Source organism: Zonotrichia albicollis, chromosome 2 (assembly GCF_047830755.1).
Source record: "Zonotrichia albicollis isolate bZonAlb1 chromosome 2, bZonAlb1.hap1, whole genome shotgun sequence".
NCBI classification, from domain to species: domain Eukaryota; kingdom Metazoa; phylum Chordata; class Aves; order Passeriformes; family Passerellidae; genus Zonotrichia; species Zonotrichia albicollis.
The window spans coordinates 50,907,892-50,932,217 of NC_133820.1; the positions used below are offsets into that span (position 1 = coordinate 50,907,892).

The following is a 24,326-nucleotide window of genomic DNA, read 5'->3' on the forward strand; positions in this document are numbered from 1 at the left end:
TAACTTGATATATTCTGCCAGCAGTGGTCATTTTGAAGCAAGGACTGTATTTAAAATATGTCCATGTTGCCACTCTGCAGCATCAGAGCAAGGCAAAAATCAGCTTGAGATGTATTGAGATGGTCAAATAAGTTGATACTCAGATGTGATGTGTGCTAAGGTGGGAATCACATCTGAATTACACTGAGTCTGGGTCATCTCGTGCCTGTATCTTTTTGTCTAGTTTCCATTTCAAAGCAGATTCAAGACTTGTCTACTTTTGATGCACTTGCCCAGCCTGACAAGTCAGAAAGCCTGTTTGAGAAGTACTGAAGCAGCCTCCTCGCTTCATCCCCTTTCCTCTACCCAGCTGGAGTACAAGTGTAATATCCACAGTGTGTGGAGGTACAACAGTCAGAGTCAGTCCGTAGAAAGCTGTGAGATTACAACTGTGAGCTGCAACAGTGAAGTCTTTTGGGAGCTGTTCTGTAATGGGGTATTGCAGTGACCCAGCAGAACACAGAAATAGTTATTAATTAGAGATCTTTAGTTAAAAAGGTGTATGCAAGGGTAGTGCAGTAAAACAGTGTTTTAAGACTTTAAGGATACTTTGTTTGCACTTCAAGAGAATTTAAGATATGATCAACTAAGTCCTTCATCACTAAAAATTAATGCAAGCAAAGAACTTATAAAATGTACATCTAGAATTTTACAGGATGAAGCTGACATGGAGAAATGTTGAGAGCTGTTCAGGAAATTTTTCTTGCCAGCTTTCTAGTGGTGATTATTTTGTGTATTTGTGTATAATTAGTCCTCTTGGCAGGATAGAAAGCACAATGCAACGGGGTAGGCTGAGGACTTCAACTTCCATGAATGGAAATTGAAAATGAGGATCCCAAGCACTGTTTTGCTATGTTATCCCCATGTGTAACGTGAAACTCGGGTTTCAAATCCAGAGCAGAGCGTGTGTGGTCCCAGCATGAGGTGGTGCAGTGGAGGGCTGAAATAGCATTCATCTTCCAGCTTCCTCACCCTCTAATGACATTAGCTTCCTGATAATTTGCCCAGATTTACACTTTTCTACAATAGATACTAATGTTCCTTCTGGCTAATCTGATTGAAGTAAATATTTTCGCATTGAAGGAAGAGGTCTGCCATTCAATCCTAAAATCCCATGCCAACAAGGGAAGAGGAAGGCCACCATCATCCCAAGATGGCTCATGGTGGCAGTCAGTGGTGCAGTGTCCACAGCACTCACTGGGCTTTGCCTGTGGGCTTTGCAGTGACCAGCATGATGGTATTGGCACCAGCAGTTTTTATGAGGTGCTGAGTTCCTCCTGGTGGTATAAATGAGAGGACAGGTGGGTGGGTTTGGGCTCACCTCATCCACTTTTGCCTTGTACACATGGCTCAGCTTGTGTCCATCTCACCTCGCTGCAGGCACCTGCTGATAGTGTGTGAATTAAACCTGTTCTCGTCCCACCTCACACTAAGGAAGAATGTGGCTCTGCTGGGGATAGTTCAGGTCTAAAATGGAATGGCTTTGGCCATGAAAAGTTTTCTGACCCTGCTTGGGGGAAGGTGGATGATTGGGCTTCCAGCTTGAGTGGCCACATTTGGGTGGCGTGGGCTGGATGTTTGGGGCAGGTTTCCCATGTTTCAGTGTTTTTGAAACAACTTTTCACTTCAGTTAAAAAATAATAAATTATGTATTGCTATGTTTTAAAAAATCAAAAATGAAAACAACATTTAATTGATGCCAAATAAATTTTTGGAGGAAGTTTTCCTTCCTGGAGGCCTTCCAAGTATCTATTTTTGTTGTCATTCAGAACAAAGGCCAGATTTTGAAATTTCAGATGTGACTGAAAGAAACCTCGATCCCCTGCTCACCCCAGTCATTAACTGTTTGTGTTCTGACATCAGGGAACCAGTGATTGGCCTGTGACACTTGTGCTCCCAGAAGTGGCTTCTCAGCACTGTCAGGGCAGAAGCAGATGGAGCCAAGCATTTCCCCAGGCAGTTTGCCAGCAAAGTCAATGGTGGGCCTGCAATTTGTTGCTGGAGACAAAGATGTGAGCAGAGCAGACTGAATTTAGCCAGTTGTTTATTTTTTTAATGTTGTTTTAAATCTTACCCAAAAAAGGGATGATTTTTCAGCACAGAGGTTATCTACATGCTTTAGTCTCACTCTTAATGCTTAATAGAAGGGGAGCACCTTAAGTCCTGCAGATCTGGAAGGTCACCCAGAGCCCCATAGGCCTGAAATGGCTCCCACAGCCTCCCTTTTCTTTGCATGGGCAGAGGAAGCCTGTGCAGAGGCCTCCTATCATATTCTTTGTTCCTGTTTTCCCCTCTTTCCATTTTCAGGCTGTCCAGCACAGATTTGTGTTTACTATTTGGCTTCTTCAAATTTTTTGTGCGTCATGATCTCCATCTTTGCAAATAAAAAGCTCGAGGCACAGCACAGCCCACATCCGTGGGGCTGAGGTTTCTTGGCCAGCACAGAAGGCGGCAGAATTGAAGCTGGCAGCTATCAGCAGCTCTTGATGCAGGGTGTTGTGTAAAAAAGGGGTACCTGGTGCAAGCCAGAGTGTTTCTGGGGGATGTGCTAGCAGTTCAGCAGAATGGAAAGCTGAGGTAGTGCTGGGGGCCACAAGCTCTGCTGGTACAGATGCAGCCCAAGCTGCCACTGGTCTCTGCTGCTGGTGTCAGGCTGGGCACTGAGGGGCTGAGCCCTGCCAGTAGGAGCTCCTTGCCCACTGTGTCTCAGCACTGTGTTGTAAAGGCCCTGCTCGCTGCTGCTTTTCATAATTTCTGTTCTTCTAGGGAGGTGGCAGCTTTCCTCTGGTGTGTGGTCTGTGAGCTGTCCTCATGGCGTGGCTCTTGTTCTTGTCTTTCTTTCAGACAAAGAGAACTTGAAGGAGAAGGAAAAGTTGGAGATGGAGCTGGCAGCTTTGCGTTCAGCCAATGAGGACCAGCGGAGGCACATTGAAATCCTTGACCAGGCCCTAAACAATGCACAAGCCAAGGTTATCAAGCTGGAAGAGGAGGTGAGGCATGGACAATATTTCTGTGCTCTGAGGATGCACATGGCTCATGGTTAGACCTTTCTCCATCCAAGTCCTGATTCTCTTCTACCCACAGGGTGCTAGGTCTTCCTGTTTCCCTTGCACTTGCCCTTTTATAGAGAAAACGTGTAGTTACACAATACTGAGCCAAACAAGCAAGCAAAGTAGACCATACTTGTGTCTAGAGCAAAGCCTTCAACATGGAGGGAGATTAAATTCAGCTAGCTGGTGGCTGAGGTAATGGTAGTATTTAACAGAAAAATTGAATAAAAAACTGACTACTCACTGGCCTGGGACTGTGATAGAGACATGTGGTGTTAGTGCATCCCATTTCTCACCAAAGAATACCAGCTTTTGAGATGCACACAGCAATGCAGGACTTGGTGACTTCACATCTTAAAATATCTGGCTGATCTGGATGGAAGCAGACTGACTGACCAGGATTTAGAGCTGCAGGTTTTATTTGAGATCTGAAGAGAACCTATCATACTGTGAGACCCAAGAAGTGCAAAAATCCCAATAAGTAATCATATAAGCCTGATAGTGAAAATAGGTATTCAGAGAGGAAGCGAAATCCCAGGCACAGGGCCCTCTTTAAACTGACAGAGCAATACCTAGCAGTTGGAAGCTGAAAATGGACAAATTCATAGTGGAAATAATGTTCAGTTTTGCCTATACCTAAGAGTGACAATATCAGTTCTCCATTATGGGTGAAGAAAGTCTCAATTTGTTGTATTCCTTAAGGACCTTCAAATCAGGAAGTATGGATCCAGTAACTGATTGAAAGTCTATGCATGCTAGCAGATTGGGTAAAACTGTCAGAACAGGCCCTTTTGACCTTTCAGACCCCTAAAATCTCTGTCCCTGTGACCAACAGAGGGAGAATGTTTTATGGGGATTAAAAGGAACCTGATCTTTACTACCTAAGTGGCAGGTCATCAATGACAGGAAGGCTGACCCTCTGCCCTGGCAGATTAGGTAGGGGTTCAGACTCTGGCACAGACTGTTGGCAGGATCTTGGGCAGCTCTGCTCCCCTTCAGAGCGTCATTTTCCACCTGCTCCGTCCCCAGGGCTGGCGAGGGGAGCCGGGATGCAAGGGGTCTTGTGGGGAGCAGAGAAAGCCTTTCTCTAATATTTGCAATTAACCTAAGTGCCATTCATTGTCTTGGAAATACGAAGGGAGAATTGACCTCTGTGGTTTTTGAGTGTTTTTTATTGACAGTAAAATGACAATGACAGACTCTCTGTCAGGCTAAACCAATGGTTAGAGTCTGGAAGATTTAAAGTGCTATGTGTGAGTGCTGAAGACATTGCTGGTTTGTACCTGACCAAAATGGCCCATTCTGACTCCCTGTTTAGAAACATTTTAAAAACTCGATTTCCTTGGATGGATGCATTCAGCAGCAAGAAGAGGATCACATTAAGTTTAACTGCTCCTTTGTTCGTTAGGCTAAAGCCTGCTTACCATCTGGGTGTATTTGAGGCAGTCCCTTTGGGGTAGTTGCAGGAGCCAGCATATCTTTAATCTGTACATAATTCACTTGACACTCTTTGGCTGAAAAGCAACCTGAGGTTTTCTATTTGCATTTCATTACAAAGGGCTGAATAAAGGAATGGTTTAGGTGGCAATGCCTGCTTCTATGCTCATGGCATCATGCAGGGGATGGGAAGAAATAGTGGTTAGCTTGTGTCTGGTCCACAGGCTGTCAGTGTGGTACTGGCAGGTAATATTGATTTGCTGAGTAGAGACTAGTGAAGGCAGAAGCATTTATACAGTGGTCTCCAGGCAGGTGGTTCAAGAACCTACCTTGTGCCTGCTGTGTTGTAGTAAATATGTTTGCAGCCTTAGGGCTCTAAGAGCTTGGCAGTAGTCAGGTTTTAGTCTAGTCATTCAACAGAAATGTGCGTCTGCTGGATCCTGAATTGCGGACTGGTAGAGCTGAGCAGAGGTTAGCTCTAGGGAGCTCCTAACCTGCCTAGGGCATGGTAGGAGTTATGGAGGTGGTAAATTCCTGTCTGGGGTACTGTAGGTGTTACAGAGGTGGTAATCTCCTGCCCTGGGCATGGAAGTCTCAGAGGTGACATATGAAAGTGATGCCTTGGTATTTGCCAGAGTATATCAGAGTCCTTAGCCTGACAAACCCATGTTAATCTGGTACCTTTTAACTTCTTTTTTCATTCTAGGGGCAGTTCAAATGAATTTTAGCCCAGCTGTATGTTTTAATTGTTCAAGGCAGTGTCAGGCAGCTTGGGTGAAGTGCAGGTAACCTGAGGCTGCCAGCACATGCCCAAACTCCAGCACTCACTTTCCCTTTTGTCCTGTTTTCATGGCTGATTCCGAGCACCTTTTCAACAGTCTCCAATGTTTCTGGATCTTACTTAAATACATGCAGAAGATAAGCTGCACTGTTAAACCTTCATTTTAAGCCAGGGATTTTTACTATAATTTGGAATATATTGAGGAAAACACAATTCAGTCAAATCAAAATGACTGTTATTATTGTTAACAGAGCTCTAGCTCATATACTGCTTTGTAAATCTGCCCAGATTTGTTCTACCACCAGCATGTAATTAACAGCATTTTAAATCAAGCCTTAAGAAATAAGCAGTAGCGAGTAAGTTGAATTAACATAAGATAGTCTTCTGTATAAATCTGCATTATCCTTGAGTGTCTGCTTGTAGAAGGATTTAATTCAAAATGTGTAGGTGGTATTATTACCACATGTCATTTAGCAGACTGCTACGGGAATCATGTGTCAGTTCCATGCTTTGAATAGAAAACTGAATAATTGGAGAGGGCTCAGAAAGCAGCTGTACAATTTATTTGGGGTCCAGAAGCTGTTCTTTGCTGAAAAGAGTTTAAGTGAAAGCTGTCTGAGCTTCAGACTGTGCGCATGAACATGAATCACTGAATGGTTATGATTAGAAGGGACAGCAGTGGGTCTTCTCATCCAACCTCCCTGCTCAAGCAGTGTCATCCTAGAGCACAGGATTGTGTCCAGATGGTTCTTGATAATCTGCAGTGAGGGAGGCTCCACAACCTCTCTGGGCAATCTGTTCCAGTGCTCGGACACCCACATAGTAAAGAACCCTCAGGTCCTTCTCTGCAGAGCTCTCCAGCACGTCAGCTCCCATCCTGTACTGGAGTATGGGCTTATTTCTCCCCAGGTGCAGGGCTCTGCATTTTCCCCTGTGGAATTTCAGAAGGTTCCTCTGTGCCCATCTCTCCAGCCTGTTGAGGTCCTTCTGGAGGGGTGCACAGCCCTCTGGGCTGTCAGCAGCTCCTTCCAGCTTTGTCTCTGCAGGCAGCTTGCTGAGGAGGCACCTGTGCCTTCAGTCAAGTCATTGATTCATAGGTTTACAAAGCTGGACCCAGTATTGTACCTGGAGGGACACCACTAGTGACAAGCCTCCAACCAGACCCTCTGCCACCTGGGATTTGCTCTTCAGCCAATTCTTAATCCTCCTCACTGTCCACTCATCCATGGTTCCTGAGTTTACCCATGAGGATATTGTGAGAGACAGTATGGTGAGCCCTGCTGAAGTCAAAGTACACAAAATCCACTGCTCTCCCTTTATCCATCCAGGGATGGATGAAGAAGGGTTGCTGTAGGGAGATTAAACATTTCTATTTAACATAAGAGGAAGTAATGAGATGCAGTGTTTGGAGGCTGAAGCTGAACAAATCAGGCTGAAAATAAAGAGTTAAGAGTAATGAACACTGAAACAATCTACTTAGAGTGATAGTGGGTTCTCCATCTCTTACAGTCTTTCATTCAAATCTCGTATCTGTAGAATTCAATTGTTCAGACCGGAGTTACATTTCTAGCACAGATATTTTTCCAAGACCCACTCATCTTTACTCAGATTTATTTGCTTGGATGATCTTCTTTTAGCCTTAGCTGTTCTTCATCTTTATTTTCTAATTCCCAGGACAAGGGCAGTGTTCAGGCAAGTTTGCTGATCTGGTGAAGAAGTGAATTGTTTAAGTAAATGCTTCTTGCTTTAGTAGATCACAGTTTGGAGACAGAACAAGAAGTAATTTGCTTAAATTGCATAAGAGAAAGCCAGATTAGGCATTAGGGTAAAAGTTTTCTGGCAGTAAAGGAAAATAAGCTGTGAAGTAGTTTGCAGGGATAGGTCGTGTAATTCCTACCCCTGGGTGATTTTGTAAACAGCTTATAGAGATATGTGCCAGGTTTTATGTGCAGTTGATCCTGCCATGCAGCAGGAGGACGGATTGGTACCTCTCCAGTTGCCATCCAGTTTTGGGGTTTTTTGGAGTCTGTGTGTCTGTGAGATGTTGGAGCTTAGCGTCACATGTCTCTGATTTTAGCCAACCTTCCCTTATGGATCCATGCTTCACTGGCAACCCAAATTAATATGAATTACAACATTTTATACTTTGTGTTTTAAATGCATTGGTGGGTTTGTTTTGTTTTGTTTTTGAATGTTTATGAGAACTGTCTTGTTGCATATCTCATGCAAAATTGTTTTTGAAGGCAGTGGTGGGCACGTGAGCATTGCCTCAGCCACAAGGGCAGAGGTGTGTGAGTGTGAACCCTGGGGCCTAGAGGGCTGCTCCAATGCCAAATTGTGGCTACTGTGATACAGATGGACCCTGCAGCATTTGGCAGGACTTGGGGAGCAGATGAGGTCTGCTGCCAAAGAGAGACCCTGGGGGAGCTCCCTAACCCTCTCTATCCATGCTGGTGTGGCTGGAGGTGACACAAACACCTTCCTACTGCCAAAGTAGCACTTTCAGCAAGAAGTCTCTGCTATGTGGGTCTTGCCAAGTTGTGAGCTCCTAAGGAATGCAGTCTTCATGCTGCTGCCAGAGACTGGTGGGGTTTATAATCTCATTAATTTTCAGGGAAAGCCCAGGGAGCTGTAAGCATTACCCAGATTGCAGCAGGGCTAAGGAGGTCACTCTGCCAGTTGTTGGTGCCAGGCATTAGGGAGGTTTGTTTAGACCAAGCTATGCTTTTGCTGTAAGCAAGTCTGTATTTCACTTCACCTGTGACATGGATCGATGGATGGATTTAGGGTGACAGAAGAGGAATTTGTACCCCTTTTGGGGTATGCTGCTTGAGCAATCTCTGGCTGTAAAACCCTGCATTGCAAAATCCTTGTGTCATGTTTAGCCCTTCAGTAATTGCATTATAGATGTAAAGAGGGGCTGGCTTTAGCTGCCAGGACATCCCATCTACAGATCACCATGGACAGGATGGAGTAGGTGGGAGTGCTTCTGGCTGCTGGCACTCCACTTGTTCCACCTGTGCTGAGCAGATATGCAGGAGTGAAGAAAGAACCCCTCTGTTTGGGTGCAGGCAGTGTGCTGAGTGTCAGCAGTCAATAAAACCCATGGGGATTCCTCTTAACTGGATTTGTCCTGAGTATTTGCCCAAAGAGTGTCCACCAACATCACAGCTCTTGCCTAGAAATGGCCTGGGGGGTTTTCATGGTTAGCAGATCAGCAGTGGGTGGAAGATTTGGGGCAGTATTCCTTCCAAAAAGGGTAGCTGTGTCCCGTCCCAGCAATGCCTGCTGTGCACATTCCCTGCCCATCAAAGGCACCATCCTATCCCTCTTGGAAGCAAATGACCCAAGCCATGCTCAAGCTCAGTGTGTGCCTGAAGTGCTCAGGGGCCCCAGTGGTCTGGGGTGGGGTACAGTGCCCTGCAGGCTGCTGAGGCCTGTGCCCCACAGCTGCGCAGGAAGCAGGCCTACGTGGAGAAGGTGGAGAAGCTGCAGCAGGCGCTGACACAGCTGCAGGCAGCTTGTGAGAAGAGGGAGCAGATGGAGCGGCGGCTGCGCACACGCCTGGAGAGAGAGCTGGACTCGCTGAGGATGCAGCAGGTGAGCACAGGGTGATATGGGCAGGACCCCAGCACGGGGCCTTTGGTGTTGATTTCAACAGAGGTGGTCACTTGCAGCCTTGCCAGGTCACACCTTATCTTTGGATTGGGATTGTTGGGCTTTCCTCCTAAACCATTCCTTTGGATAGGGTTGTTGGTCACTGGAAGTGTTAAAGGTAATGTTGGATGGGCCTTTGAACTCATGAAGTTTTCCCTGCCCATGACAGGAGGGGTGGATTTAGATGATCTTTGAAGGTCCCTTGCAACCCAAATCACTCTATGATTCTTATTCCTGATCTTCAGCAGAGGATGGGGCCGTTCTGCTGTGGGGCTCTGGATACAGTTGAGCCCTGCCTGCTGCTGGGCTGAGATGTCCTGGCTCCCTTGCCCAAGGGCAGGCAGGGGAAAATGTCCTTCCATGTCTCTAGCAATGGTAGATTGTGCAAAAACCAGCTCCAACAGAAGGAGGAGAGGAAAGGTGCAGTACGTGTGAGATTCACCCCAAAAATTTTAGCTGATGTTTCATTGAAAAGGCCAAGTGGGGTGATGTGGGATTTGGTAGGACCAAGATCTAGGCCCATATTTGTTCTGTGCAATACTTGATGTGTGTGGTTCACAGAAACTTCAACCATGACAGATCTGGAGCCAAGTGATATCATCTTCAGACAATAAATTATTTATATATCAGTCCAGTCCAGAATGGGCTAGTGTTGCAGTGTGTTGTAATAAAACAGGCTATTACAACACACCACAACAGGCTAGGAGTATACCTTAGAATTTCTGTGTGTGTTCCCTTGTTTTTTGGCAGCCTTGTGTCCTTAGAGGGGTATTGCTATGCTTGTATTTTATACACAGTTACTCCTTTGTTATAACACCTTCATCCCTAAGTCACAAAGTCCAGTCATCTTGAAAAGAAAAAAAAAAAAAGAGGAGGTTGCGGGGAGAATTTCCAGGATGCAGCCCACACCAAATGCCAAATATATGGGCATTGGCCCTGGAGGAGAGTGAGCAGATATGCTAAATGTATCAAACTACAGCTTGGGGAAGAAGCAGCAACATAAGCAAAGCATGATGCTCTTGGAACTCTTGAAACTCTTGAAGCACTCACCCATATCTGTCATCGCACGCATCTGCTGCTATAACCTTTCCTTATTTATAAGCCATTAGTGGACACCAAAGCAGCTGTTACACGGAGCTTGTGCTGCCAGAAAGCAGAGGGCTGATCCTGCTGGCAGGATGCCACTGGGAAATAGCTCTACGGTCAGGGTCAGTGTCAGGAGTTTGCAGAGTCATGAAGCAGCCAGACCTGAGAGCATCCCCTTCCTTCTGGCAGCCCCAGGGCAGGGCAGGTTCCCCAGCACCCTGCCCAAGGTTTCACTCGGCTGCTGCTCCCTGCAGACCCTTATCATTCATCTCTACTCTTTCTTGCTGCCATAGAAGTGTTTTAAGTCTTTCTTGCACAGTCCACCACAGGCTTGGTGTTCAAGTCTTCTCAGTTCCCCCTCAGCCAGCTCTCTCACAGTTTAACAAGGGAATTACGTAGAATATAACATGCTAATGCCATTTGAGAAAAGAACGTCTGAGAAAAATACAATTAAAATTCGATGAATGTAAAGCTAGAACCAAGGCTGGGACAGATTGATATACTAAGTAACAGGTATGGACTGTTGCTGAAATCCTTGTCTTGCAAGTTCAGGCTATGTCTGTTCATTTTGGCAGAAAATTATTCTGTAACTTACAGATTGTTTATTTTTAAATTATTTTGGCACCATAATTAGCAATTGGTTGTTGGGTTGGCATAATTTTCAAATGCCTGCACTGATTCTATCTAGTCAGTTTTAAGAGGTAAGATACTCTTAACTTCTTGTCTTACCTATAAGCTTTGCGAGAAAACTTTGGGGTATTTTTACTATTTTTATCTATACTATTTGTTTATGAGCCACAATGTTGCAAAGACTCACTTTACTTCAAAATACCTCAGTTTTTTGCTTCAGAGCTGTCTTCTCTGAGTAATCAAAGTTATAGCTACTGAAACATTTTCTCATTGCAGAGAAAAAAAGGTGATTTTCTTTTCTCATTTTTTTACCAGAGTGAGCAGAAGGGACCCAGCACACAAAGAGACAGTGAGTCAGAATCTCTTCTGTTCCTGGCTTGCTGGTAGCTGAGTCCAAATGGCAAATCTTCCTTATCACTGACACACTAATTGGGACCAGTAAACAAGCCCTTCCAGTCAGCACTGCAGGCTCAGTGTGCAGGGCTGGCAGATGTTTTGACTCAGAAGATGACAAGCTTCTCTGATGTTCCAGAATACCATTTGTAGATCAGGATCACACTTCCAAAATACTGTCTTCCTGACAGAGGTTTGACAATATTTTTGCAGGAGCAGAGTCATAGCCATTGATCCCAAGGGCCACTCCATACTGCATTTCCAGAAAGCATCTTCCAAACATGTTGTTACTGCACCGGAGGCAAAGGCTGCAGCCCTTTCCTGGTACCTCTAGTTTCAATGGTACAGCTTTGCCAGTGGAACCTCAAGGTGCAACATGAATGAGAAGTCAGTGCTCCCGAGACATGGTTTCCTCTTCAGCACAATATCATTCACCATGGAGTATAACAAATCTCTTGCATTTATGAAAAATTAATTTATTTCTACTGAGTTCTCCCACAGCTTCATGCCTCTCCCCTCATTGTGCACTCATCCCTCTGCTGAGCCAAGGACAGGATCTACCTCTGCCTGTCTGTCAGCAGTGAGAGGAGCTCAGGGTAGCTACCCATGCTGCTTAGGTGACTTAAATTAAAGTGCTGTAACTGGGTGGAATAAATCCTGCCTGGACGAGCACTTTTCTTTCAGCATAGATGGAAGTAGTTATGCGCCCATTGCTGCTTGTCAGCATCCCATGGGAGCCACCCCACAGGTGCCTGGGAATCTTCTGCCCCTCCAGTTAGAAAGTTAGCTGTTACACTATGAAAGTATCCCTGAGGGCACAAGCGAACTAATGTGCCAGAAGGGACAAGCTTAAATGCATGGCTGGGATATTTTCCCAGCTGCTGTTTTAAACAGAGTACATGTAACTAGGTCACAAGGTGCTTTTTTTCAGCTTTAATATATAAACTCTCTGGTAATAACTGCCTGTCCATACTTAGCACTGCCCAGCCATGGGCATGGAGTCCCAGAAAGAAGAGTATTTTTTAAAGCTTCATTGCTTCTTTTCCTACCAGTTTTTTTTTCCTACTTTTCCCTTGGCTTGGGTTATCCCAGGAAATCTCTGCACATCCAGGGTAGCAGCCAAATCCCTGCTTCTGTCAGCATGGTCTAGGAAGGAGTGTGCTAGGACTGCACATATGGTCAATGTGCCTGTTCTCCTGCAAGCTAAGGGATTTAGCCTGGGATTTTCACCTGCCCCTGTCAAAAGACATGGGGATGTGTCTTTCTGTGTGCCAGAAAACTGAGGAAAAAGGGTCAGCATGCCATGCCTGGCAGGGCATGAATATCTGTCACTGTTTCCACTGGCAGAGGCAGGGCAGCTACCAGGCAAGCAGCCTTCCAGAGCATAATGCCCCGGCCCTGATGGAGCTGGTGCGGGAGAAGGAGGAGAGGATCCTGGCCTTGGAAGCTGACATGACCAAGTGGGAGCAGAAGTACCTGGAGGAGAGTACGATCCGGCACTTTGCCATGAACGCTGCAGCCACAGCTGTCACAGAGAGGTAAGATGGCCTTGCTGCCAGCAGGCAGCTCTGTTCACATGGACAGCATGGCAAAATAGTACAGAATGGGTGTTCTCTTGAGGGTGGATGTTGCTTGCCTTGCCCTGCTGAGTCACACTGCCAGGGTTAATGCATTTCTCCTGGGTGTCATGCCTGTGAGACAGAGTAGTTGCTTGAGACAGAATTTATCCTTCTGACTGGGTCCAAAGGCTTATCAAATCTAGGCATCAAATTGAAGCAATGCCCTCTGGGAGTCTCAAGGTGCCAAATTACACAGCACAAGTAAGGCAGCTCCTCACAGTTCCCCAGCATAGTGAGCAGGGACGTGGTATACAGCTGCATCCATCCCCTGGCCTGCAACAAGATTGTTTAACCTAGTTTCAAAAACCTGTAGTAAGGGAAATTTTATTGCCTAAATAACCCTTTCCACCACTTCATTTATCTTCAAACTAAAATATTTTTCCTGATAGCTCAGCTAAACTTCTTCACTGCAAATTACCTCCATTGATTCTTGTTCTTCCCAGGCATACAGGATGAACAACTGACAACTGTTGATGTTTAAATAGCCTTGTGAATATTGGAGGACAGATATTCCCTGTATTTTCCCTGGTCTGAACTAGCTTCCTCCCCTCAGCCATTCCTGACATGCCCTAGTGTAAACCTTTTCCCATTCACATTGTTTGTGTCTGGATATGTCTCCAGTTTGTCTGTGTCAAAGTGTGGTGGCCAAAAGCACAAAAGGCAGTGACACTTCCCAGTGATCAGGAGGATGGGATAGTTAACTTCTCAACCCAGTTTCTTAGGAACCAAATCCCCAGGAAGCTTCCTAAAGTGAGTTTTCCCTTTGAAAGGTGTTCAAATGTGTGACTCAGGATGGACTTTCCTTTCACACTCCAGTCTAGGCAGCAATTACTGTGCTGTTTTTCAACTTCCAAAGTGTAGAGCTTTGTTACTGGTTCATGATGTAGTCTTGTTGACTTGGAATCTGGTGCATGGGTCCCTCTGTCTGACCCTCTCCTTCTGGGTGGCTGTTATCCCTGTGTGGGTCATGATTCCAGCATGCTCTCTGTTCCTTTAACCCAGTTAAATGAATGGCATGAATGACCCAGCCCAAGCCAAGAGTAGCCTGCTAGAGGATACCCGATGCCAGGTATCCATCTGCTTGATGGACAGCATTCCTGGCTTGCTCTTTGGACATGGGTTTGGGGTTTTCTTTGCAAGTTTCAATGTCACTTGCAAAAGGCAGCCTCACAGTCTCAGGAGCCTGACTGACCGTGGTGAACCCTTTGCCAGGGATGCCTCGGCCCCGAGCCACTCGCACAACGGCAGCTACGGCGAGGCGGCGCTGGAGGTGCGGGGCTGGCAGGAGGAGGAGGAGATCGTGCAAGCCAACCGCCGCTGCCAGGACATGGAGTACACGTAAGGGATATGCCTTGCCGTTCCTGCTTCTTGTGGGGTTGGGGCTGGGTTCACATAAACCAGGATGCCCTTCTGTTCCTTCCTACATGCCTGGAAAGGATGGGCTTGGCTTCACTTTGACTTTAGTTTTGCTCTTCAGCATTCAAACAGGGATTAAAGAATTGTTGTCATAACTTCCTTCCTACCTTCCTCTTAAGCCTTCTGTGGCAAGCCCAACATTTTTACAAAACAGAGGCTGTTCCACTATTAAGAGTAGTCTGGCATACAAGGACATAAATTTGCAGACACTTTTATAAAAGAGGTGTATTTGTTGCTGTGGAAAATACCAGTGATTGTTTTTACTGGGTTTGTGTTTTGTTTTTCACTCACAGATGCAAGCTAATCCTGCTTCCAAGGAAGTAGTGGAGTTTTGCCTCTGCTTTCATAAATATAGATTAGCATCTTTTGTTTAAATTGCTCATTAAATGTGTGATGAAGAAAACGAATGCTTTCACTGCTTCACAAAATGCACCTGCATTGCATTATATATTGTACAGCACAGTCAGGCTAGTAATTTGACTGTCAAAGTGTACAGATTTTTGAAAAACATAGTTTTGTAGTTGTTCAGTATGATTTGGTGCTAATCATTTCTGGAGAAGAGTTCAGGTAATCCCATTTTTTTAGTGATTTGAGAGTCTTTAGGGTCTAAAGGGTATGAGAGAAGTAGTGAGCTTTGCTCAGCTCTGAACACCATGTGCTGGTTGTTTTTGCAGCAGTGAGGGAGAAGGAAGACCCCAGACCACCTCTTAGAGAAACCAAAAGAAACTCACTTCAGCAGGTCTTTTTAATCCAGCTGACAACAGACCTGAATCCTGGGGTTAACTCAGTCTGCCAAAGCATAGTTTCCAGATTTGGCCCCAATGCATTACAGGGGTGAAAACTGCCTATGTGATTGTATTGTGCAGCCTGGTCAGGATACTGCTGAGGATACTGGTCAGGATAGAGCCCACTGCTCCTGCTGGGGTAGTAAAACCATAGCATAGATGGGTTCAGTTAACCTTGCAGAAAAGTTTTGGCTTAATAGCTAGAAATGCTGTCTGTTTTGAAGTGCCTGGTTGTCCTTGGAGGAAGTGCTGGGAGCTGTCTTGCCCAAGTATCCAAAAGCAGACAGGACAGAGCAGCAGGGCATCTGCCTGGGCACCTCCCTGCCTGGGCACCTCCCTCCAGGTATGGAGACCTACCCAGGTTTTTTCCATTCCTGTAAGCAGAGCATTCATATTTTGGCAGAATAAAGAATCTCCACGCCAAAATAATTGAGAAGGATGCCATGATCAAGGTCCTTCAGCAGCGGTCGCGGAAGGACCCTGGCAAAGCTGACAGTGCCAGCCTGCGGCCGGCTCGCTCCGTGCCCTCCATCGCCGCCGCTGCCGGCGCGCACTCGCGCCAGACCTCGCTCACCAGCAACCAGATAGCTGAGGAGAGGAAGGAGGAAAAGCTCTGGAAGGGAAGCATAGGTGAGTTCAGCTTTTGCTTAAGCTTTGGTTCATCCATCACTTCATCCTAGTCCTTCTGCTTGAGCTTAGCCAAAGTGCCTTGGCAGCTCATTTCCAGAGCACTTTCATGGCCAGGATACGTATCCTTGTGCTTAAGTAAAAAAAAACCCAGTAATTCTTTAACCTTGCATCGTATCTTAATTACATTTTAAATCATATTACATCATTCTGCACTGATTATAGAAAGCCATAGTTGAGGGAAGACCTCCCAGATACAAGCGCATAATGTTTGTAATTTTATGGGAGTAAATAACAAATTTGGGCTAGAAATAAAGCCTGAATAAAGTTAATCAAGAGGGTGAGAATCCCTTTGGATAGGACAGCATGATGTGATGTGGCAGATTGTCGCAGACATTTCTTCATAGAAATCCTTTCTTTGGGATTTCTCCTTCTTCTGGGAAGCAAAGGGCCCCAGAAGAAGAATGTAAACAATTGTTATCAGCTGTTGTGAAATGTAGCAGGTGTCCCTGTGATTGGCTCATCTTCCTTGTGTACCATTAAAGGCCAATCACAGGAGCAGCTCAGGGACAGATTCCCTGGGCAAAGAACTTTGTTATTCATTCCTTCTATTCTATTCTTAGCATAGCTGCTCTCTGCAACCTCTCTTTTTCTTCCTTTTAGTATAGTTATAATGTATTATATATCTTATATGAATAAATCAGCCTTCTGATCAAGAAACAAGATTCTCGTCCTTCTCTCACCACAGTGACCGTCTAAGGTCGCTGTAATAGCAGATAAATGGGAAAATCAGTGCAGGACTGCCTGTTGTTTGGGACCACATAGGATGGGGTTGTGGAGGTGCGCAAGGCAGTAGCAGTGTTTGGGAGTAAGTGCCACTGGGATGGGTGTGTGGGAGGGGAGGCAGGGAGGGGAAGCTGATTTCAAAAAGCTGTTTTGTAGGAAAGTACCATGTGGATGCCAGAAAAAGCAGCATCAAGGGGAGAAGCTAAGCTGAACTAAATGACTGGAGCCATACCCAGCATCTTGTAGCTCCAGGGTGGGATGGGGGACAGCACGTGCATCTGAGCCAGGATGTGAGTGACCTCTCTGTGTTTTCAGGGCTGCTCTTGGGAAAGGAGCACCATGACCACCCATCAGGCCCCTCTCTGCCTCCTCCTCTGCCCTCCTTGTCCTGCATGCCCGTCCCAGTGCCGGCAGCCTCCCACGCCAAGACGGGCAGCAAGGACAGCAGCACCCAGACGGACAAAACCGCGGAGCTCTTCTGGCCCGCCACCGCCTCCTTCCCTGGCAGGGGACGCCTGGGTGCCACCCCGGCACACAGCCCAGCCCCACGGCCCCTGGGGACACGAGTGGCCAGTGAGAAACTGGGTGAGCTCTCCCAGATCCCTGCCAGTGCGAAATGTCAGCACCCCCGGGGCTATCAGCAATCCCAGAGAGACATCAGTATTAATGGGGCAAGGTGGGGGTATGTGATGCTGCCACAGTGTGTAAGGTGTGGTGGAGGTTTCTTCAGGGAAAATAAAACTGTAGGGAGAGAACTTTCTAAGGCTGCCCAGGGTGGCTTTGCAGAGCTTTGTGCTCAGCAGCTTCTGTAAAGCTCTGTTCGTCTGTGGCAGGGTAGATATTTATGCTGCTAGATATAAAATTTAGAATTTCACACCTTGAAAACTCTTCCCACCTGCTCAAAATCTTCTCTTTTTTTTCAACTAAAACCATGGTTGGTTAAACCACCATTTTCTCCCTAATTTTTAAAGAAAAGCTGGGGGCAATAGTAAGGAGAAGGTGGAGACCTTTTTTTTAGGAGGGGTAAAGAAGTACAATTTTAGTTATTTTTGAAAGGTGGAAACTGCTGGTTTGCAGCCCTAGCAAAGGAGATATTTATTTTATGCATGTTATTTTGAAAGAGCCTGTTTCTTACACATTCATCTCCTCTCAAAAGCAAGTTTTCCCTCTAAAAACATGCTATGTATCATTAAAAGGGCTGACTATCACAGACCTATATGGTCTTTAGCATCCCTTCCAACCCAGACCATTCTATGCTTTTAGCTAAAGAGGTTCTTTGGTGTGCATCTCTTAAATACCACCTCGGGGTCTGTGCACACCGACACACCTGCTGTCATTGTGTGGGGAATTCAGCATCACACATTCTTAGTGTCCTGAACAAATATGGCTTTCAGTATGTAGGGTGTACAGCTCATACATGCCCCACCCTCAAGCAATGAGTTGATATTTGCTTTGAACAACTTGAATTTGGACTGAAGACCAACTTTCCCTTCTTTCCATTGCAGAGAACTCCAGCCACGGGAAGCTGCCTGACAGCAAAGGCAGAGTGAGCAGCCTGCTCCACAAGCCTGAGTTTCCAGATACAGACATGATGGAAATCCTCATCTGAGCAGAGGACAGCATCTCTGGGGTTTTGTGTGTGTACAGCCAGGCCCAAGATGGTCCTTGGTGTGCCAACCTTGAAAACTAACCCTGAGAGTCTGAAAAAAGACAAAGTTTATTCCCAAATTGAAGCTAGAGTCTGACACATTGAGACTTTTCACCAGGAGAGAAGTCAAGAGCACTGAAGAGGAGTGATGAAATGAACGTCTGACGTTTTCTGAACAGAAAGGGTCATTGAAAATGGAAAGTGGTGTGAGAAAGGGAGTGTTGAGGAAAAAGGAAACTGTGTTTTCTGGCATAAAGAGAAAGTAGTGAAGTTACAGACTGGTTGCACGCTGCTGCTCTGTTTTCCTGCCTCAGCAACCAGGACAGGGAGTGAAATCTTGTCTCTTTGGAGGCCAGAGAAAGTTTCTGAATAATCCAGGAAAAACTTGCATCTTCCTCCATATCAATGCATTTCTCAAAGGTTTCAGTCTCAAAAATTTCACTTAATTTTTGTGAATAATTGGTCTGTAGATGTACATGGCAGGTTCTTGTAAGTATTTGAAGTGGCATTGGTGTGGCTTTCCTGGGCAGGCAGGTCAGGTGCCTCTTTCCTGGCTGTACAAGTGTTTCTCTTGGAGCTGAATTTACAGTACAAATATTCATGTCTTGCAACCTCAGAGCTTGCTGAGACTTCTTTTTTTTATAGGAGCAGTTGTTGGCTGGAATTCTCCTCATGGATGAATGCAGAAGGGGGAGGGGGACCCTGCTGAAGCAAACCCTGTTGTAACCATAGGAAAGTTTCCGGAGGGAAAGTTGGGGGAGGATCCCAGCAGCTCCCTAAAGGGCTATGAGTTACAGAGTTCCTTCAGAGGGGAGCTGCATGGGTTTGTTTTTAGAGGAGTTAAGCTGGGTTGCCATGTGAGATCAGAAGATACCTCTTTCTGGGCACTGGTTCATCGTGTTTGAAGAGTCAGTGTATTTGTGGTAAGAACTTTCAATTCTTATGGCCAAATCCTAGCTTCTTTGAGCATACAAACCTGCTGTTCAAGCTGATGTGGGACTTAGACATTAAGGAGTGCAGGAGCAGGCGGGGAAGGGTTTAACTGCAAAGCAGTACGTGAGCATCATGTGTTTTCTGTGCTGAGCTGCGGTTTCTTTTCACCTTATTTTACCCAGGGTGGAACATTTCTTATTTTCAGCCTTGTCCCTGAATTCAGTAGGAGGCAGCCAGCTCACCCACTGTGTTACTTGTGGCTTCGTGCACTGCACATGCCGATGGGGAAATTTTCCTCTGCGAGGCATTTCTGTATTAGCTTTGCAGTTCCTGCTTGTGGTGCACTTTAAGGAGAGCTTAACTTTGGGAAAAGGAGCAATGGGATCTAATGTGAAGCTGCCCAGAGTGGAAAAGTGATGGGTGCTAGAAGTAATCGTGCACTCAGGGCTGGCTCGAGGTCACCTCTTCCCGCAGGCGACAAATCAGAGCCCTTGACTGTTGAGAACACCAGGCATTTTAAACTCTGCTTTTGCCAAAAACTGAAGCCCTTGTGAACTCAAAGCCTTCACAGGCCAGAGCCTTGTGCTCAGTACTGCCTGGCTGATACCTTTTGTTTTTAAAAAGAACAAAATTGCTATGTTAAAGCTATGCACTTATTTTTGTGTGTACCTAGAATTAGACGTATGTTGTTGTCACCCTCTTTCTGAGTTTCGCACTTGTTAAACAAAGTAGTGGTAGGTAGGTTGTGCAGGAAGCAAACTGTGTGTTTCAAGTATTAGCAGCTTTGCATTGTGAAACCAAAGGTGTAAAACCCTTGGAAGATGATATGCAGCTTAATATATGCCTTGTAAGATAATTTTTTCCCCTCTAAAGTTAATTTAAACATTGTAATTGTTTGCATAGAAGCCGGGACCGCATGTGACATCACCACTGACCCACTTTCGTGGCCCTTCCTCAAGCATCTGGGATAGGAATGGGGCAAGAGAACGACAAATCAAGGGAATACAAGTAAAATGTTGGTGAATTTTTAATGGCATCACTTTTTATCCAAGAAATAAGGATACCCAGGTGCTTGGAAGTCCCTAAGCATTTTGTTACCAGCTGTAATATTTATTTTGCTGAAACTCTTCAGTAAAGTGTGTGCAGGCAGACAGTGAGGCATCCAGGAAAAACAGTGCTGGATCAGCATGATCAGCTCTCAGTTATGTTTGGTAGTGGTTCAGCTCGAGTTCTCCAAGTCAGCTAGAGTACAGCACTTCTCCTTGGGGAGAGCATAGTCTCTCCAGGTGCTGCTATCCAAAGCTGGCTTTACACTTGGTGCTGCCCCAGATATAGGAAACTGTTAGAGACAGTGTGTATGCAACAGCTGAAATAAACCAAATTCTCACCCATTCTGTTGAACTCAAGAGATGTTCGTTTTCCTGGAGGGAAGGTCTGGAGGAGTGGTGTGTCTCCCTCCAGCCCAAGCACTCACAGGGCTTGGATGGAGTACTACTGCCATATGTCAGCCCCGCTGAGCAGAGCGGCCCAGCTCCATTTGTGCTGGCTTTCCCAGCTCTTTGAACTGTTTTGTGTTTTTGGGAAACTGTGCTGTAGCCATTCCAGGTGATGTCAGTGGTAACTAGTTGTAAAATACTGTCATTTTTTATTGCTGTTGGTTGTATAGAGAAGTTTGTGTACAGTGTTTTACAGCTGGAGGGTTATTTGTACATAGGGGGGGAAATGAAGGATGTTATGTGTCACCCCCAGCAAATGTTGATATTGTTGGTCAGCCAAAGATTTCTTATTCTTTGCTGTTTAAATTTGTGCCTTACTATTGTAGATAATAAATGTATAAACATGTTTATTTTCTCACTTTTCCAGTGTGAATACATTCAGTCCTCCAGAAGAAAGAACTTAAAAAAAATTCTTGAGTCTTTGCAAACAATGTGTTATAACTAAGAGGGGATACCTCAAGGACTTTTGAGGTTGCATCTTCTGCATTTTTCACAGGTGTTAATGAAAGGCCCCACAGCAGGTGACACCAGTAGGTGTATGTGGGCATGAAATCTGTGGGTCTCCAAGGCAGAGGATCAAACTGGGAGCTTGCCCAAGCAAGAAGAGCATGATTTTAGAGATGATCAAGAAGAGATATGATTTTAGTGAATTGTCTTCACTGGAAGGAAATGAGAGGGGAAACTTAATGAGATACTTTGATGAAGATATTAATATTTTTTATGTCTATGTTCCCGCTAAGCGTAGAACTCACACTGATTTTTTTTTAATTTTATTTTTTCTTGAGGGTCTGAGGCTTCTTTATTTGACAGATGTTGGATCAGTGTGTGAGGTACCTAAATATTTTTTATATCTAGATGTTCTTGAATTATATACTGTGCTCAGTAAGGAATAAAGATCAGATCCTATTTCATGCTGTAGTGCTGGCAAGGGGAATGCTCCAGCCTGGTGGAAATATTGTTCCTATGTTTGTTTATGCAACTGAAATAAATGGGGGGAAGGGAGCAAAAGTGAGCCAAGTGTCTGGCCCTGAGTTAGGGAGGTTTGCTCAGCAGTGTCTGTTAAAAAATTCCTGAATCAGGTCCCAGGGAGCTGCAGGCATGAAAGGCATGAATGCCACTGGGGGCCTCTCTCTCCTATGAGTTCTCTGCCTGTCCCAACCTTCTCTCCCCAGATCCTTGCACACATTGAAAAGAAACAACCTGTCCTGAGCAGGAGTGTGTCAGCAAAGATCCAGGGGGGTTGCAGAAGCTTGAGGAGAAGTTTGCTTGACCCAGATCCCAACACCCTGTGTTCCTCATGCAAGCACAGGTCAGCCTGACCCATCTGATCGCTCCATCTTCAAGATATGGCAGCTGGCAGTATTTTTTGTGCCAAGAACAAAAGTTTGGTGGTTGCTGAGATTGTGGCTTTTTGACTTCCTTCAAGTCAAGATTTGAGAGTTAAATTTGGCATGTATCTTGTTTTTCAAGATACATGCCAAAAACATGGAAGAAAAGGAAACTAACAGAGGCCAAACCATTATAAGGATGGGAAAAGCCTCCTGGCCAGCTGTGTGCAGGTACAACAAGGAGGGGGCTTATTTCACTTTTGGGTTGTGTCTTCACTAGAGATGCTCTGGCCAAAAACCAGAATGTCACTGTAACACTGCCTGCAGGTTAAATATTCTGCATATTAATGTCAGGAATAAACATGCAAAGAAGCAAACTTCCAGAGTCAGTTTGATTAAACATTAAAGTCCATTATTCCAAAAGTAAGTAACAGACCTGCATTGTGTAAAGAAAGAGCTCAGGAGAGCTAAAAATATTAGCAAGATTGCCATTTAGAAGCATTCAAAAATCTAGTCCCATGCAAAATGACAGGACCTTTTCAGGATTTGCTTGGATTCCGTGCACTGTGCAGCTGTGTCATCTCTTCTGTGCTGGTTTGTTACCATTTTCAGGGCTTTTCTCCTCCTAAAGTTTGAGAGGGGCAAATGTACAAACAGCAGCGAGGTGCATTCTTGGGAGAAAGCTGTGATTTCACACATCTTTAAATACCCTCTGGGTCTGGACTTAAAGTACATTGCAGTGAAACATGAAAAGTTCAGATCTCACTCCCTGGCAGGAAGGATGCTGCCAGGATCCTGCTTGTCTTCAGGATCCCCAGTCTGGGGTCTGGATGCAATCCAACAAACCGGGCTGGTCTTGAGCACCCCACTGTGTTCCTCGACCACTCTGGGTCAGGTGAGTCAGCCTGAGGGTGGTGACCCCCCCTCAGCAAACCAAGCAAGTGGGGAAAGCAGGGCACAGTGTGCACGGTGCAGTCCCACTTGAGGGAGGGGTAAAAATGCGAGCAGCTGCCATCGTGCCGCTGTGATTAACGTTCATCCAGACCTTAAGCTGTGGCCTCGCAGCCTCGTAAAACCAAACACGAGTGCCCAGCATTCCTGAGCTATAAAAGGCCCAGGAATTCATTGACTCGAGGTATGAAGACCACAAGCTATTTTCTTTCATATCGACCACTTCAGCTTTAGATGAACAAAGTATCAGTGTGCATATTTTCCAGAGTAACCCTGCATGGCCCTGCTGCAGTCCAGAACCCAGTCCTGTGCCAGTGCCCTCCAGTCTGACACAAAGCAGAGCAGCAACTAAGAGATGAGCCCCAAGTCTGTGTTGGCCCCCATGCTGTGAGAGGCTGAAGACCTGCAGCAAAGTTTAGTGCTAAAAGGGAACATTTTTCCCCCAGTACCACATGATGAGGCAGCAATGGAGCTTTTGGCAAGCTGAACATTGGAGGATAGCAGTGCTACAACCTTTGAGGAAGTCATACTCATACCTGATCTGACCATTGTGGTGGCTTCTCCAGCTGCTTGGTGGACTCTTTGACTCCTTGTTCATGGCTCCCTTGGTGCCTGTGTGCCCTGGGTGTCTGTGGACAGTCCGTGACCCTCCAGGCATGTGATGCTTCCTCCAGAGCAGCTGGGCTCAGAATGAGAAGAGGGGGCTGTGATGGCAGCTGACATCCCTCTGCTGCTCCTTGCTTTGGGCCTTGAGCAGCCCAGGAAGGGAAATCCTGCTGGGAGGAAGCTCCAGGAGGGATAAAGGTATTGTAAGGTGTGAAGAGGTGGAGGCCCTCTCTCTTGGAGCGTTTTTAAGATGACCCTTTCTGGTAGGCTTGCTATTAAAGCTGCAATGCAATTTGGTGTGCAAAAGAATTGCTGCTTGGTGTAAATCCCATCTGAATTCATAGAAGGAACCTTAAAAACCACATGTAGCTCCAACACCCCTGCCCTGGGCAGTGACACCTTCTGTGAGACCAAGTTGCTCAAAGCCCCATCCAATCTGGCCTTGAAGGTTTCCAGGAATAGGGCATCCACAACTTCTCTGGGCAGCCTGTGCCACTATCTCACCCCTTCACAGTGCAGAATTTCTTCCTTGTGTCCACTCTAAACTCTTCTTCTGTAAAACCATTACCCCTTGTCTCATCACTACATGCCCTTGTAAAAGCTCCCTTTCTGGCTTTCTTGTAGCATCCCTCTTGTAGCTCTGGCTTTCACCCTCTCAGTACACATCCGACCCTGCTCTGCTGCACCCTCACCCTGCTGCCTCCCACATCTTTTTCCAGCTCAACCCTGCAAGAAACAGGCAGTGAAAGCCCAGGCAGTCAGGTGCTCACGTGCCCCCAGTTTTACTGTTCAGTTTTGAGACTGAACAGCTTAAGAGGTATGAGCTACCCTCATCTAGGTGCTTGTACAGTGCCTTGCACAGTGGGGCCGTGTGTGGTAGCCCCAAATCATACTCTCAAGCTGTAAATAAGGATATTTGTTGAAGATTATTATTATGGCAGCTCTGTGCACCTCTGCTTTTAAAATGAAATCATTGTACACATTCCTCAAGCCTAAATCTGGCACACAGGTCAGAGCCCTTTCAGTTAAGGTGTTAAATAATGCCTTATCCCCACCAC

At 45.8% G+C, this 24,326-nt stretch overlaps 1 protein-coding gene across 1 annotated transcript in view; it reads left to right on the plus strand.

The window, feature by feature from the left end:
* AMOTL1 (angiomotin like 1) overlaps positions 1 to 20,745 on the plus strand; it is a 54,581-nt gene extending 33,836 nt beyond the window's left edge. Inside the window, exons 7-13 of the mRNA XM_005492079.4 lie at positions 2,884 to 3,029; positions 8,758 to 8,907; positions 12,421 to 12,611; positions 13,905 to 14,030; positions 15,297 to 15,523; positions 16,622 to 16,891; positions 17,812 to 20,745. Coding sequence (XP_005492136.3) covers positions 2,884 to 3,029; positions 8,758 to 8,907; positions 12,421 to 12,611; positions 13,905 to 14,030; positions 15,297 to 15,523; positions 16,622 to 16,891; positions 17,812 to 17,915 — 1,214 coding nt within the window. The 3' untranslated portion in view covers positions 17,916 to 20,745. The remainder of the gene's footprint in view (positions 1 to 2,883; positions 3,030 to 8,757; positions 8,908 to 12,420; positions 12,612 to 13,904; positions 14,031 to 15,296; positions 15,524 to 16,621; positions 16,892 to 17,811) is intronic.
* Positions 20,746 to 24,326: the final 3,581 nt, after the last annotated feature.